General features: G+C 40.7%; 1 protein-coding gene across 1 annotated transcript; it reads left to right on the forward strand.

The window, feature by feature from the left end:
• The first annotated feature begins 3,789 nt into the window (after positions 1 to 3,789).
• Positions 3,790 to 12,852, forward strand: LOC148028941 (Ribosomal protein L18e/L15 superfamily protein). Its single transcript, XM_087687704.1, has 4 exons — positions 3,790 to 4,393; positions 11,805 to 11,888; positions 11,994 to 12,083; positions 12,250 to 12,852. Exons 1-4 carry the CDS (start codon positions 4,046 to 4,048, stop codon positions 12,526 to 12,528), a joined length of 801 nt encoding a protein of 266 aa, XP_087543830.1. The 5' UTR covers positions 3,790 to 4,045; the 3' UTR covers positions 12,529 to 12,852.
• The last annotated feature ends 278 nt before the right edge of the window (positions 12,853 to 13,130 follow it).

Below are 13,130 nucleotides of genomic sequence, written 5' to 3' on the forward strand. Positions count from 1 at the left end.
CATTTGCATTTCATCCAGAAACAAATGGACAAACTGAAGCCACAAATAGCACTATTCTAGATCTTTTACGTGCATACACTATCTCTAAATCTCAGACATGGGATACTCATTTACATTTATTACAATTTGCATATAACAATACACCGCACACATCTACAAAGAAAGCACCTTTTGAAGTTATTTATGGATATAGATTATCTACACCTGTTGCCTCTTTGTCTAATAGAATACAAAGTGCCGATGATATTGCTGTTATGCATAACACTATTTTTGATGAGGTAAAGGATATGATTGCTAAAGCCCAACAATCATATACCAAACAAGCCAACAAGAAAAGACAAGCCATGAATTTCAAAGTTGATGATTATGTTTGGCTTAGAATAGAAAAGCGTAGACTGCAAAGTGTAGATAGACATCCAGTTGTCAAATTAGCTCCTAGATTCTACGGACCATTTAGAATCATTCATAAGATTAATGACAATGCATTCAAGTTAGAACTGCCATCCCATTGGAAAATTCATAATACATTTCATATTAGTTTATTGAGACCATTTAGAGGACAATTACCTATCCACCCTGTCTATGAAAACTCACCTTTACTAGAAGAAGAGACTGAAATACTTGAACCAGAAGCCATCATAGACACTGACTACATGACTACTAGAACTGGCCGAAGGTACTCTAGATATCTCGTGAAATTTAAGAACCATCCTGTAGAGGAAGCACAATGGATGCACGCTAGAGACCTAAATGCTTTCCCCACTCTGTTAGCTCCGCATTGAGCTAATAGCAATTGAGGTCAATTGCTATCCCACCCCGGGGGTATGATGCCAGGAGGCATATTCCACAGTGGATTCCGTGAGGTATTACGGTGGATTCCGTAAACTTAGATGACCAGGGCTCATACGCAAAGAGGATTCTTTGTGCGAGAAGTTGATGGGGACGCCTGTCCTTTTCGGGCGTTTCATTAATTTAGTGTGTACGTGGGTGATTCCATAGCGGGTGATTCCGCAAAATGCATATTAAATTAATAAACGTTTATGAGTTTAGAGTGCGCACTCGTAATAAATTAAGGTTAGGATTTATTTCTAACCAGTTGATTTATTTATGTAGCTGAAGACTGCTAGGTATTCACTTTTGTCGGTTTAATTGTGTTATTTTACTAACGATTGTGAATACTTCAGTTGATGTGTAGAGATAGCAGCAGTGGCGGAGGGAAGCATTGGAGTCTAGCGGGTTTTCGACCTTTGGATTATATTTTGATAGGCGCCACGCCTATATTTTGTTATGTCTATAGAGACATTGATTATTTATTATTATTTTGTATGCGCTTATGCGCTTGGATATGTTATTTCTATTTGGACATTGAGATTGGGCGTGCCAAACTCTATGGGCACCGTCCATTAGCTTTATTTTCCTATTTTTGGTAGAAAGCAAACTCAAAAGCTAAAAGCTTGTCATATTTTTGTAATTGGGCTATTTTTGAGCATGAAGATTGGAAATATACATTAAATACATGCTTTGTGAAGCGCTCACACAAGGCATGGGGGAGATTGAACCCAATTTGTCTCTTGTCTCATGTCGTGCTTGCTTTTACATGGGTTTTTGTGCTAAAAAGTAGAGTACTTTGTTCTTGGGGACCTTCCGGGATTCACCACGTGAGCTATCTGCGTCCGATTTGCGCACTAGAAGGGGTTTTAATTTAAAAAAGGAAAATGAGGGGGAGGGGGGGGGGGGGAAGGGAAGGCTTTAATGAAAAAAGGGAAGGGGAAGAGAAAATGAGATATTGCAAGTGAGAAAGAGAGGAGGGGAGGGGGTTTTGATTGAAAAAGGGAGGTTTGGAAAAGGGGGTAGGTTTGGGAAGCCCTCTAGAGTTTTAGGGCTTTCCAAACCTATAGCTAAAATAATACAGTAATTAGATGCTATTTGTCAAATTAAATGAAATGTATACATTGCACTTAAATTCATCAATTAATAATTTCATTGAATTTTGAAATTAAGGCAAGCCATTGTCATTGTATCACCTTGGTTTACTCATATTTGATATGATATTGTTACTTTCACATTTTAAAGTATCAAATTTCTTTTTTTGAGACTACAAGTATTTTCTAGATCATTGCCCTTCAACTCAATCTTTTTACTCAAAGATAAGGCACATCAAAGCCACCAAGTCAAGGATTTGAAGTTATGACCTTGTTGAAACTCAAGTTTCATGCTCTAAACTATTTTTTCATTTTTGGAGAAGACTTGAATTTTGAAAGGTGCTTCAAGGGAGGTATCCCAAGTTCAAACTCATAGACCCACACACTCAAATCACTAGGCTACAACCCCACGATGCTTAGAGGACTTTCTCACACTGAGTTTGGGAGGCCTAAAGTGCAAGTTTACTTTAATGTATCCTTGTCCTTGGTGAGTTTGAGAAGGAATCCCAAGAAAATAGGGAATCGTCTTTGTTTTGCAAAACTTTCTCTAAATATCAAAAGTTAAGGAACAAGCATGATAATTTCACTTTCATCACCTATAATAAGTTATAGGCATTTCTTTAAAGCTTCCTTGATTTGCTCCTATCACATACAAATCACCATTTGCATTGATTATCCTAGTTACTATTCATAGCATGGAAAGGTACTTCCAAACTTCGTGCTGTGTGTTTAAAACTTTCATGTCCTTGCAAGGTTGCTTTTCAAACTCACACTTGGAAACCCCTCTTAGACTTAAGTCTTTGTTGGTTTCACTTCAGGTTTATTAAGGGGCCAATAAGGTGATGCCCCCCAAAGCAAAATGTACCCTAGCCTAGTTGAGTGACGCGTTTGCATAAACAATACATCTATTTGAATGATTTGAATTTATGATACAAATTCTTATGTATTATACATAAGCTCAGACCATTGAGTCATTTAGATTTTTTACATTCTTATGCATTATACTTAAGCTCAGATCATTGAGTCATTTATATTTTTTAAATGTTGGATATTGTGAAACCTTAAAATAATGCATCCCTCACTGTCACTCTATTGGTTATCACTCTTTTGTGAATCCTCCATTCCTAACTAAGTCTACTTGATAAAAGTATCAAAATACTCCCAATTTTTGTTTGAGTACCATCATTTTTCCATTAAGCCCCCTCTTTTTTAAATTCCTTTTTCTTCGCTCTCTTTCACCTCTACTCTATTCTTAGAGATTACGCACAGTAGTGTTCTTACCTCCCTCTTTTTATCTTGTGTTGATCTCTTGTACAATACGATGTCATGTATCATAAACAACTCTGCATCCCATCTCGAATGTCTTCACTCAAGCGCTCATGCTTGAATCTAGCCTACGTGATGGTTATCTACAGAGTAATTTCAGTCTACTCTTCCTTCAGCCAATCTAATTCCTCTCTATTGTGCTTATCAACAATTGGAACATAGGTTAATCATGAAGCATACTCGATATGCTGTAGTATTCATTTGTATGCACCTCCCTAAGTTTATATAGCAATCAATGAGCCAATAACTTTTTTGAGTTTTTAAGGTTTTTCTCTTGATTGTGAAGTTTCTCGTAATTTATCCTACTCCAAATAGTAAATCATTTTCAATTAATTTTTTTACAAGTCCAGTTTTCTACTCTACCCTATCCTAGCTTTGTAGGTTTTGGATCAAGCCCAAGCTAAGGTCAAGAGATTGGTGCTTCACCTCTGAGACCCAATCTCAATGCGAAGGTTTCCTGTAGTTTGACTATTTAAAAAATTTCAGATAACTCACTTGAAAAAAAAAGATATAATGGGGAATGTGAGATGGTACTCTGTTGGGCACCCTCAGCCTATTCAATTTGAACGAGGATCACCTTGTGTTCAAAAGAAAAAGGTCTGCTGTCAGCACAACACACAAATTCTAATGAAATCCGTCTTCATGCCGGGCATGAGGACGCAGAAATCACAGATAGTCATCTGGAGCTGCGTATCATGAGACATCGCACAGATATGAAGTTCAAACCCTAGATCAAAACACGGACAGAGAGAGAGAGAGAGAGAGAGAGAGAGAGAGAGAGAGAGAGAGAGAGAGAGATGATCGGGCCATGGCTGAGACGAGCTCGGCAGGCTCTTCGAGTCCCGAGTGATGCTCACCTCCTGTTCCAGCATCAATACTCGGTGGTGACTGCGCATGCTAAACCTAATGGCCTGAACCTGCTAGCTCTCAATACTTTGCGTGACAATCCAGGTGCCACCAAGCAGAAGAGGCGACTGGGCAGGGGCATTGGCTCAGGAAGAGGTAAAACTTGCGGCCGTGGCCACAAAGGCCAAAAAGCACGCGGCGGTCGCAAGCCAAAGATCGGTTTTGAAGGTGGTCAGACCCCACTTCGCCTGCGCCTCCCTAAGCGAGGGTTCCACAACCCCTTCAGTATGAAATTCAAGGTAATTTATCACCCTCTTGGAGGAAATCAAATCTTTCATAAAGAAAAAGCCAGTGTTTGATTCATTTATACAGGTGAAATTTCTTAAGGCCCATGTCATAGGTGAGACACACTCTCTGCCTTGGAACTATGGCTGTCTCTAGATGCATAGTAGCTTGGCAAGTCTGAAGAATAGGTGAAGTGTTTTCTTGACAACTGGATTCCATCTCTCATAGTATAGAGATGACCGTTCATGGGTGTTGAAACTTGTGCTATTATGATTCATTCTGCACTGATGAATGATCACTTGCTCTGGAATTAATACCTTGGAGATGCTTCATCCATCTACTGTGGCTCCTCCTGATCTTGGATCAAAGAAAGCATACGATCATAGCACTCCATGTAGTTAGTTGCATGGAAGAGCAGATGTCAATCTTTAGGCCAAAACTTCAACCTTCTCAATTTGTAGGCTGCATCTTCAACCTTCTTCAGTGTGTGCAAAGGCCCCTTTTACATAGTGCAAGCTTTGTGGAGACATATTCAAAGTACTTCATGTATTACATTTGGATCTTTAGGTTGATATATTTCCTCTCTTTTCATTGACGCATATCAGCTTCCTTTGCTTGCTTCAGTGGAGACGTCTTCATTAAGTTCGCATTTATTCCAAATGCTTGGGAGTAATTGTTGTGTAAAAATGATTGATTCCTTAGTAGTTTCTTCATTAAAACAGTAAAGGAAACAATAGATGTTGAGAGATGGGATCACTTAGCCTTCACTTTTGTGAGGAAATGGTCTTATTGAAAGAAATGGTAGTTGGTTTGAATTGATCACTCTTTAGATTTGAATTGGTTTTAATGGTGGGGATTTTAAATTGAGCTATCACATAGTTACCTGTAGAATGACTTGATAGGAGTGGTAGTAGGGTTGTCAATGGGTTCCACATTCATGATCCCAAAAGGTGTACCATGGAGCAAGGCTTGAACAAAATATCATTCACACCAATGGTAAATAGAGTCGAGAACTTTGATGATTTTGAAAGAATCTTGAGAATATAGTGGACCTTTCAACTTAGACATATGTACTTTCTTTGACCTAGGTATTGTTGAAATTGCTTTAGCTATTTGATACAACTTTTTGGCAAGTTATGCGGAGGTAGGGTAGGCAAGGTTTGTTCTAGAATTAGTAAGCGAGGTCAAATTACCCCACTACTTCTCAATAGTCATGCTCATTGTAAGGAGGTCCAACTACGTACTTTATCGGTTCAAGGGTCGCAGTAAGTGAGGTGACCATTAGAGTAATCAGAAAAGACCTGATCCAAATATTGAAGGGCATACTTTTGCTATGAATAACGATACAAATATTGCTCTTGAATGTTGAATAACTAGCATGCCCAAAAAGTAAAATAGATCACCAGTGTCAACTATCTCAAATTTGGGAGTTAGCTGTGCTTGAGTAGATTCAGCCTTTAATATGGTTGAGCTAATGATAATCAAATCATCCACATAAAGTACAATATAGCAAACTTTCTTTGGATCATGAAGGAAGTGGAGATTTAGATTATACACAGGGGATTGAAACGATTGATTCCAGAGGAAACAATCCATCCGATGGTATCGGCCTTTAGGATCTTGCATCACTCCAAAAAGGGCTTTCCACAAGCAAAACACCTTTTGCTCATGTCAAAGGATTCAGAAGTGTGATGCCACATAGACCTCTTTGTTTGAAACACCATTTAGACTCTCATATCCATTTGATAGATTGGCTAGTTGTGATGAGTACTATTGACTTAGAACTTTGTGTGGAAGATCCATTTGGTCTTGATAATGTTCTTGGTACGAGGATGATCTATGAGGGCCCAAGTACTGTTCGTTTCAAATTCGTGCTCCATGGCTTTATGCTAGTTAGGATTCTTGATAGCTTCTTGCCACATGTTTGAGTCATTGTGTGCAATGTTATCTCTTTTAAGGGCAAAAGAAAATGATGTAGAGGGAGCAAGTGGGTGTACCACCGTGGGTTATCGAGGAGGAGCTAGGAGGGATGATATCCAAACCTCGCATGGTTGGTAATGGATCCCTTGGGGATGGTTTGAAGACCATAGCTATTCCATGGGCTTGAGAGTGGGAAGGGATGTAGGCTTAGTACACACAAGGGAAAAGGGTCCTTTGTCAAGTAAGTGCAGGGGAGCTTTGAGAATGTCCCTTTTATTGAAAACCATTTCTCTTTGATTCAAGATCTTATTCACTTGAGGCTTGATAGGCCTTGGCCTCGAAAGAGTATTCTATAAAGGGAAGAAGTTTGGATTTGGGCACGAGCATAATTTGGGGGGTGTGTGTGTACACATGTCATTCGAAGACTTGAAGGTGGAAAATGTGAGAGTGCGCAACAGAAGACGGAACACACACACACACACACACACACACACACACGAAGGAAGAAAGACTGCATCGACTGAAGAAGAATGCTAAATACAATGATGAGGACTGATCAGTCCTTGTACGCAGCCCTAAGCATCAGTAAGGGCACTAGATCAGGCTGAGATGATGATGGCAGCCCGGGAGTCGGAGAGTGTTGGAGATAGAGAGTGCAAAGCTTGCAAAAGACAAGTGAAGCACCAAGTGAGGGAGGGCTGCTATATACAGCCAACTCCCACCAAAACTGGCTGACTGTAGAAATATGCCCAAATTTGGCCGACTGCTTTTGAGAGAGGCAATAAATGCTGGTCGACTGCTCTTGCACAGCCTGACTACAATAAATGCACAGTTTGCTGACATGACAGCCCACGTATGGCCCAAAAAATAGCAAATGCTGTCACAAACCTAGATAGCCTAGGAAATGCACTCTAATATGTGGAAACACCAAGAAAGACAAGAAATGCACCTAAAACTACCAGAGCTCCCATGTCTATGTTAGACTTTGAAAGGAGCTCACAACTAGGAGATGGCAGACTGATATGACCAAAATAGGTAGGCTAACAGAAACGCATAGTAGCTAAGAAATGCGGTTCATTGAATTTGAATCTTAATGAAACATTTCTTAAAGTACGAAACATTTTTGAGAGTAAAAAACGTCCACCTTTTTTTTTTTTTGGGGGTGAGTTGGAACCCAAAACATGGTTTGTGGTTGCATATCGTGTACATTGGGCCCATGTATTTCCATGGCTGAAGTGTTTTGAGCCATTGCTTGGTAGTATGCATGCCTTGCTGTCCATAATCAAATGGATTGGCACTATTGAGTTGGCCTTTGCATTTGCATCAATTGCCCCATCGATACCAATTTCTTTCATACTGATTGACTACATTGGGAGCATCATGAGGCTGTTCAGGCTCCTCCTTTGGTACATCTTGTTGTCTCAAAGCTCTAGAGGATAACTTTCTCTTGCCTTTGTTGCTCTTTCTCAAATAATTCAAAAATCAATTGAATTAAGGATTCTTTGTCAATTAAGCAAATATATCAGTTGTTATTATCAGTTGATCTTTGAACCAATGTAATGTGTCCGCTTGTTGGCTGTCCAGGCACGTTTTAGCGATCCATCGCAAGACGAGTCTGAGCGATGCCGCCTTGCACTCCCATGGAATGTTATAGGGTTTGTTGCCTAGGGTTTCTTGAGTCCGCCTCGCAACGAAACGTTCGTGGCCGAACCCACTAGGATCGACCTGAAACTTGAGTCCCTAGTGATCAAGGTCTCCTGACAGCATTCTAGTGCTGGGACCTGGACATCTTACTTTACGCAGAGATACCCAAGCCGAAGCAAACCCATGCCGCACTTGATTCAAAGAGAATGGGAAACGAGAGGGATGTGCTGCTCAACCTCTCTGCTTGTAGGGCATAGTTCCATTCCGGTCCCCTAAAACGACATGAATCGGGTTCTAATCTAACCATACCTAGAGGTTAAATGACGGTAAAATTGTGTGAGAAGCCTCTCAGTTCTCTGGGACCACCTTGCTGTAGGACAGACCCGTTGGGGTTTTGCCCATCCGCTTCCCTTGATAGCTTTAGTTTTCTAATTAGGTCCTATCACATTTATGTGTGACATTCAAAATCAGCTTTCTTAATTACGCCTTTTAGGGAACGAGGTTCATTTGCGTAATTTACAGCATCGACACGCAAAAAAATAAACAATTCTTTTGACAAACAAGTTCCTTAATTTATTTTCAACTTAATTTTTGTTTCTTGCCTATACTGCCCATACAGGAGAAATTATGTATCCCTTCTGTCCAATAGAAGTACTTGGTCCAAATCACATGGTACGTAATTTCTATCAATCTTCTAGAATAGGATCTTTCAACGCCACAGACGTTGGGCTCACGGCAGTTTTCAACTCTGTTCCGGACTTGGCAAGGGGTGTCCAGAGCTTCACTGATTCCAAGCGACCTAGGAGGGAGATACACTTTTCATGGTTGGCCTTTTCACCACTCGACCTTCGGCTTGTGAATCGACCAGTGCCCTTTCGGGTTGAGACGCGGCGTGACCTTGGAGATGATCCACCCATGTAAAATATCTTTCCTTAATTAATCCAATTAAGAATCAAGCACAATCAAGGCAGTCAGCCTAATGTCATCTTTCAAGGAAACATTTCTTTATTTTCCATGGCAACTTGTCATTATTGACCCTTGCCAAAACACAAGCACTTGGAATAATCATTTAGATCACATCCCAACAATCAGTTTAATGTAAAAGCATTTAGAAGGTTATTCGATCCATCAACAAAAACAATGCTATCCTTTTCCAAACATTGCAGGAATAGTTGCGATAACCTTTCCATCACGTATTTGCTCTCTCCCTTGGGATCTAAGTGATTCCATGCAAAATTTACTTTACACTTCCTCCATTTGACTAGGACATATGTCGAAGTTTCAACATTGCTCAAGACATGAGTTCTAATAATCCCTTACTTTGATTGATAACCGAACCTTCTTCCTAACGAGTACAAAAGAATTGGTCTTTCCTTTGACTTAGGGATTCCTAACTCTTGAGCTCTTCATTTGCCTTTGAGGCCTAGAGTTGTTTGTATCAATTCCAGTCCTTGAATAGGATTGATAATATCGTAGCTATCGGACGGATCTCAAGGCATCTCAATTTTAGCCCTTATGATCACCGTTTGTGTTAACTACGCACCACATCAAGACTCCTAATCTATCAAACATAAGCTATTAACGAGAGCTTGGACAAAGGACTAGAGCTTGATAACGATTCTTTTTTAGGCTAAGCTGCTTGCCATGCAATCCTTCGTACACTTGTGATGCAGTTTGTCCTTTTTAATGTCCTATTCCCGTATGGCATAAAATGGGTCTAATGCATCTCATGCGGGAATCAAAGTAAGCATTTACCAATCTGGAAATATGTTACTTACGACTGGTTTTGCGGTTGGATGGGCAGTGATGTCCTCTCTCGGAGCTTTGTTGCTCGTTGTGGGGTTTCTATCCACACGTCACTTTCTGCTTGGGGGCCATCCTCGATCCTTGCGAGTTGCACAAGACTCCCGCACCTTGTGCTCGATTAGTGGGGCCAATTGGGGAGAGTTGAGTTTGCGAGTGGGGATAATTCCGCGAGACGGTATAGGTTTGCGACTACGGGGGGAAAGAGATGCGTGTGGCCATCCTCTTTGGAGGGGAAGGGAAATAATCTCTCTCCCTCTCTCTCCCTCTCTTCTTCTTCTTCTTCTTCTTCTTCTCTTCTTCTCCTCCTCTCTCTCTCCCTCTCTCTCTCTCTCTCCCTCTCTTCTTCTCTTCTCTTCTTCTCCTCTCTCTCTCCCTCTCTCTTCTTCTCCTCTCTCTCCCCCTTACTCTCTTTATCTACCTCAGTGTGTTGCTCAACACCTAGGCCCTTCTGTCCCAATATGTCCCCTACCCCTTACGATGGGGGGTTTATATAAGGGAGAGGGGATTATAATTGGGGGAGGAATGAGGTAGTGGAGGGGGAGTGAGGTATCACATGTGTGCCTCCCCCTATCGATATGATCGATGCCGTCCTCTCCTCCATCGTTGTGATCTTTGTCAACTCCAGCTTGGCTGTCATGATCTCCTCCTCGCCCCTTGTCGACTGCCGTTTGGCTTCCCCCCCTCCCTCCACCAGCTGGCGGCATCGCCAAGGAGGGGGTGGTAAAATTTTTTTCGTTTTAAATTGATTTTTTTAAAGGGGGGGGGGGGGAGGTCGTTCCTATGCGGAGGGGGGGAAGGAAGAATGGAATGTTGCAACCGATCAGCAGGTTCGTCGCTTTCTTGCTGGTTATCAGCATCAAGATGCTTGAAGGACCCACATCTTGGTCTAATCAACATTTTTCAGCTTGCTGCCTATACTGCGTACCTCGTCCAAGATTAGGCATTTCATTTTCCTTTTCATCTTGTGAATTTCAAACATAGAGGCATCATCATTGCTTGATCCCATCTCAATATATAAGACATCCTTGCTATAATACTTATCTGATTACAATTTCAGTACTTAGCAATGGTTTTGACTTCAATTAGGTGCCACAGGCCTACCAACTTAAGGGAGTTGATGGCATCTTGGCAATGGAACCATGAAACCAGCCTTCCTTCTCCACAAGGGTGGTAATGCAAGCATAAAATTCAATTAACTGAAATGCACATGTTACTACTTAATCTTGGACATTGGACACCTGATTGGCTCCAATCACTAGTGCTCCTTATGGTATTTCTTTAACTTGTATTGCAATTGGAAGAAGTACACCAATATTGCTCCAATCTCTTTTGCTTTCCAATGCCTCTTGCTGTCATAAATGACTTGTGAGCCTTCTTGTCAGTTTGCCCCTTGATTCACCTAGGGATTTTGATCTTCAATTGACCCTTGGTTGGTCAAACTTAGCTCGAAATCTAATTGGAATGGGCTGACCTCTTGGAAACGCTGAAACCATATTTATGTTATTACTGGCCATCTCTATCATGCAGCAAATGTATTAGCACTGGTAGTAGGCAATGCAGCAAATGTATTAGCACTGGTAGTAGGCAATGGGCATAAGCATTGTGAGGTCATCAACATAATGGTTCTTGTAGCTGCAGTGCAAAACTCAGCAGGATTGTTCTGGTGTGCATCATGCTCTTTTGAGACTAAACAATTAATTTCTAGAAATGGTATACCTAATGGCTTTATTATCTTTTTGTATTTCCTGGCCCTGTTCCAGCAATGTGTGCAAGCTGTGTGGTCTGAAGGGTTTTCATTTGTGTGTGCTCAAAGCCTCAAAGTGTATGTATCTACTTATTTCACTTGCATTCACTTATACATAGTCGACATAGCTGTGAGTGATCATCATGTGCGAAGCTGTTCTTTTTGTTCACTCTTCCAGTTGTATGCAACCAAGGCAAAGCAGAGCATCAGTAGGGGCTCTTTGTATTTGAGCTCTTATTGAATATACTTTGAAGAGGTCATTTTAACAATGAACTTGTTTTTTACACTAAACCATTCTTATCTATGTGCAGCGACTGAATTTGGAAACAGTCACGAAGGCTGTGGAGCAAGGTGTTATAGATCCGTCACAGCTGATTACCATGAAAACAATGACGGTAAAGTTTCTGTTTTACAATGGTCAACCCACTGGAGTAGGAGCTAGTTGTCCATTGGATATTGTACTGTGGATGTCTTGCTGATGTTGAATGCCAACTTTGCAGGATGCAGGTCTTATTGGAAAGGGAATAGATGATGGAGTAAAGCTTTTAGGAGGTGGAGCTTCTAAGTTCTCTCTTCCAATGCACTTTGAGGTATTTAGCCTTCCAAGAACTCACATATTCTCAGTCTACTTGTGTCCAGGTCAACCTTCCTAGACTACCTTTTTTCATCATCATTTTTCCTTACATTAGGGTTCTCATTTACATGTTTTGTATGTTCATTCTTATTGCATGCTTTTAAACTCACACATTATTTCAGGTAAGTAGGGTATCAGAGAAGGCCAAGGCTGCTGTGGAGGCTGCTGGAGGAAGTGTAACAAAAGTCCATTATAACAAACTAGGTCTGAAGGCTCTGACAGATCCAGAATGGTTTGCCAAAAAAGGCCGGCTTTTGCCCAGACCTGCCCGACCGCCTCCCAAAATTCAACCAAAGGTTGATGAGGTTGGGCGGCTTCCAGCCCCTGCATCCAGACCAGTGGGGGCTCCCAAGCCTTCAGATAGTGTAGTTCAGTCAGATTCTTCAGATATAAGAGAGTAGTGAAGAGTATTTGATATATTTGTTGACACTATTGGCTGAAGAAAATTCAAATACAAGGTTAATGGACAAAATTTGTTCCAGGGATGCATATGTTCCTTGTGAACATTTTTTTCAAACGTCAGAATCATCTGGAGAAAAAAATTGTGGAGATTAGATTTCTGGTTTACATCTCTCTTTTTGCAGGCGACTTCAAGAGAATCGTAACAGAATGTGTTGGGTTGCATTTTCCATTTTGTTCCTGGTGGTCTGGATGCAATGAGGTCTTAAAATTCTCATATTACCCTTGTAATTACGTTATGAATGAAAGGTATCAAAGTTAGGTTTTTAATTGGAGGCCTCATATTGATATTATGTACATGATCCTATTTTAAAAGCTTGCTTGCTTGAAACAAATTTTGTGCTCAAACACTATGCGACATTGTGCATATACCTTGCTCTAGAGAGTATTAGTGTTTAATGCATGTGGGTTTAAATTTCCTTAATGAATTTAGGTCCTCTTTACAATCATCAAGAGAAATGAAGAGTGTTGTTACATGCAAGAATACATGAAAATTCATCACTTGTCTCCATAAAAGGAAAACTTGATGGAACCATTGTGGGAG

Source organism: Lygodium microphyllum, chromosome 11, assembly GCF_053477565.2.
Source record: "Lygodium microphyllum isolate KBCC chromosome 11, Lygodium_microphyllum_v1.1.10, whole genome shotgun sequence".
NCBI lineage: Eukaryota > Viridiplantae > Streptophyta > Polypodiopsida > Schizaeales > Lygodiaceae > Lygodium > Lygodium microphyllum.

Bases quoted from the DNA above. Each gene is read 5' to 3' on its own strand.
- LOC148028941 (XM_087687704.1), top strand. From the start codon at position 4,046: ATGATCGGGCCATGGCTGAGACGAGCTCGGCAGGCTCTTCGAGTCCCG. The intron at 4,394-11,804 runs GTAATTTATCAC...ATCTATGTGCAG, and splicing joins CCTTCAGTATGAAATTCAAG to CGACTGAATTTGGAAACAGT. The intron at 11,889-11,993 runs GTAAAGTTTCTG...CCAACTTTGCAG, and splicing joins TTACCATGAAAACAATGACG to GATGCAGGTCTTATTGGAAA.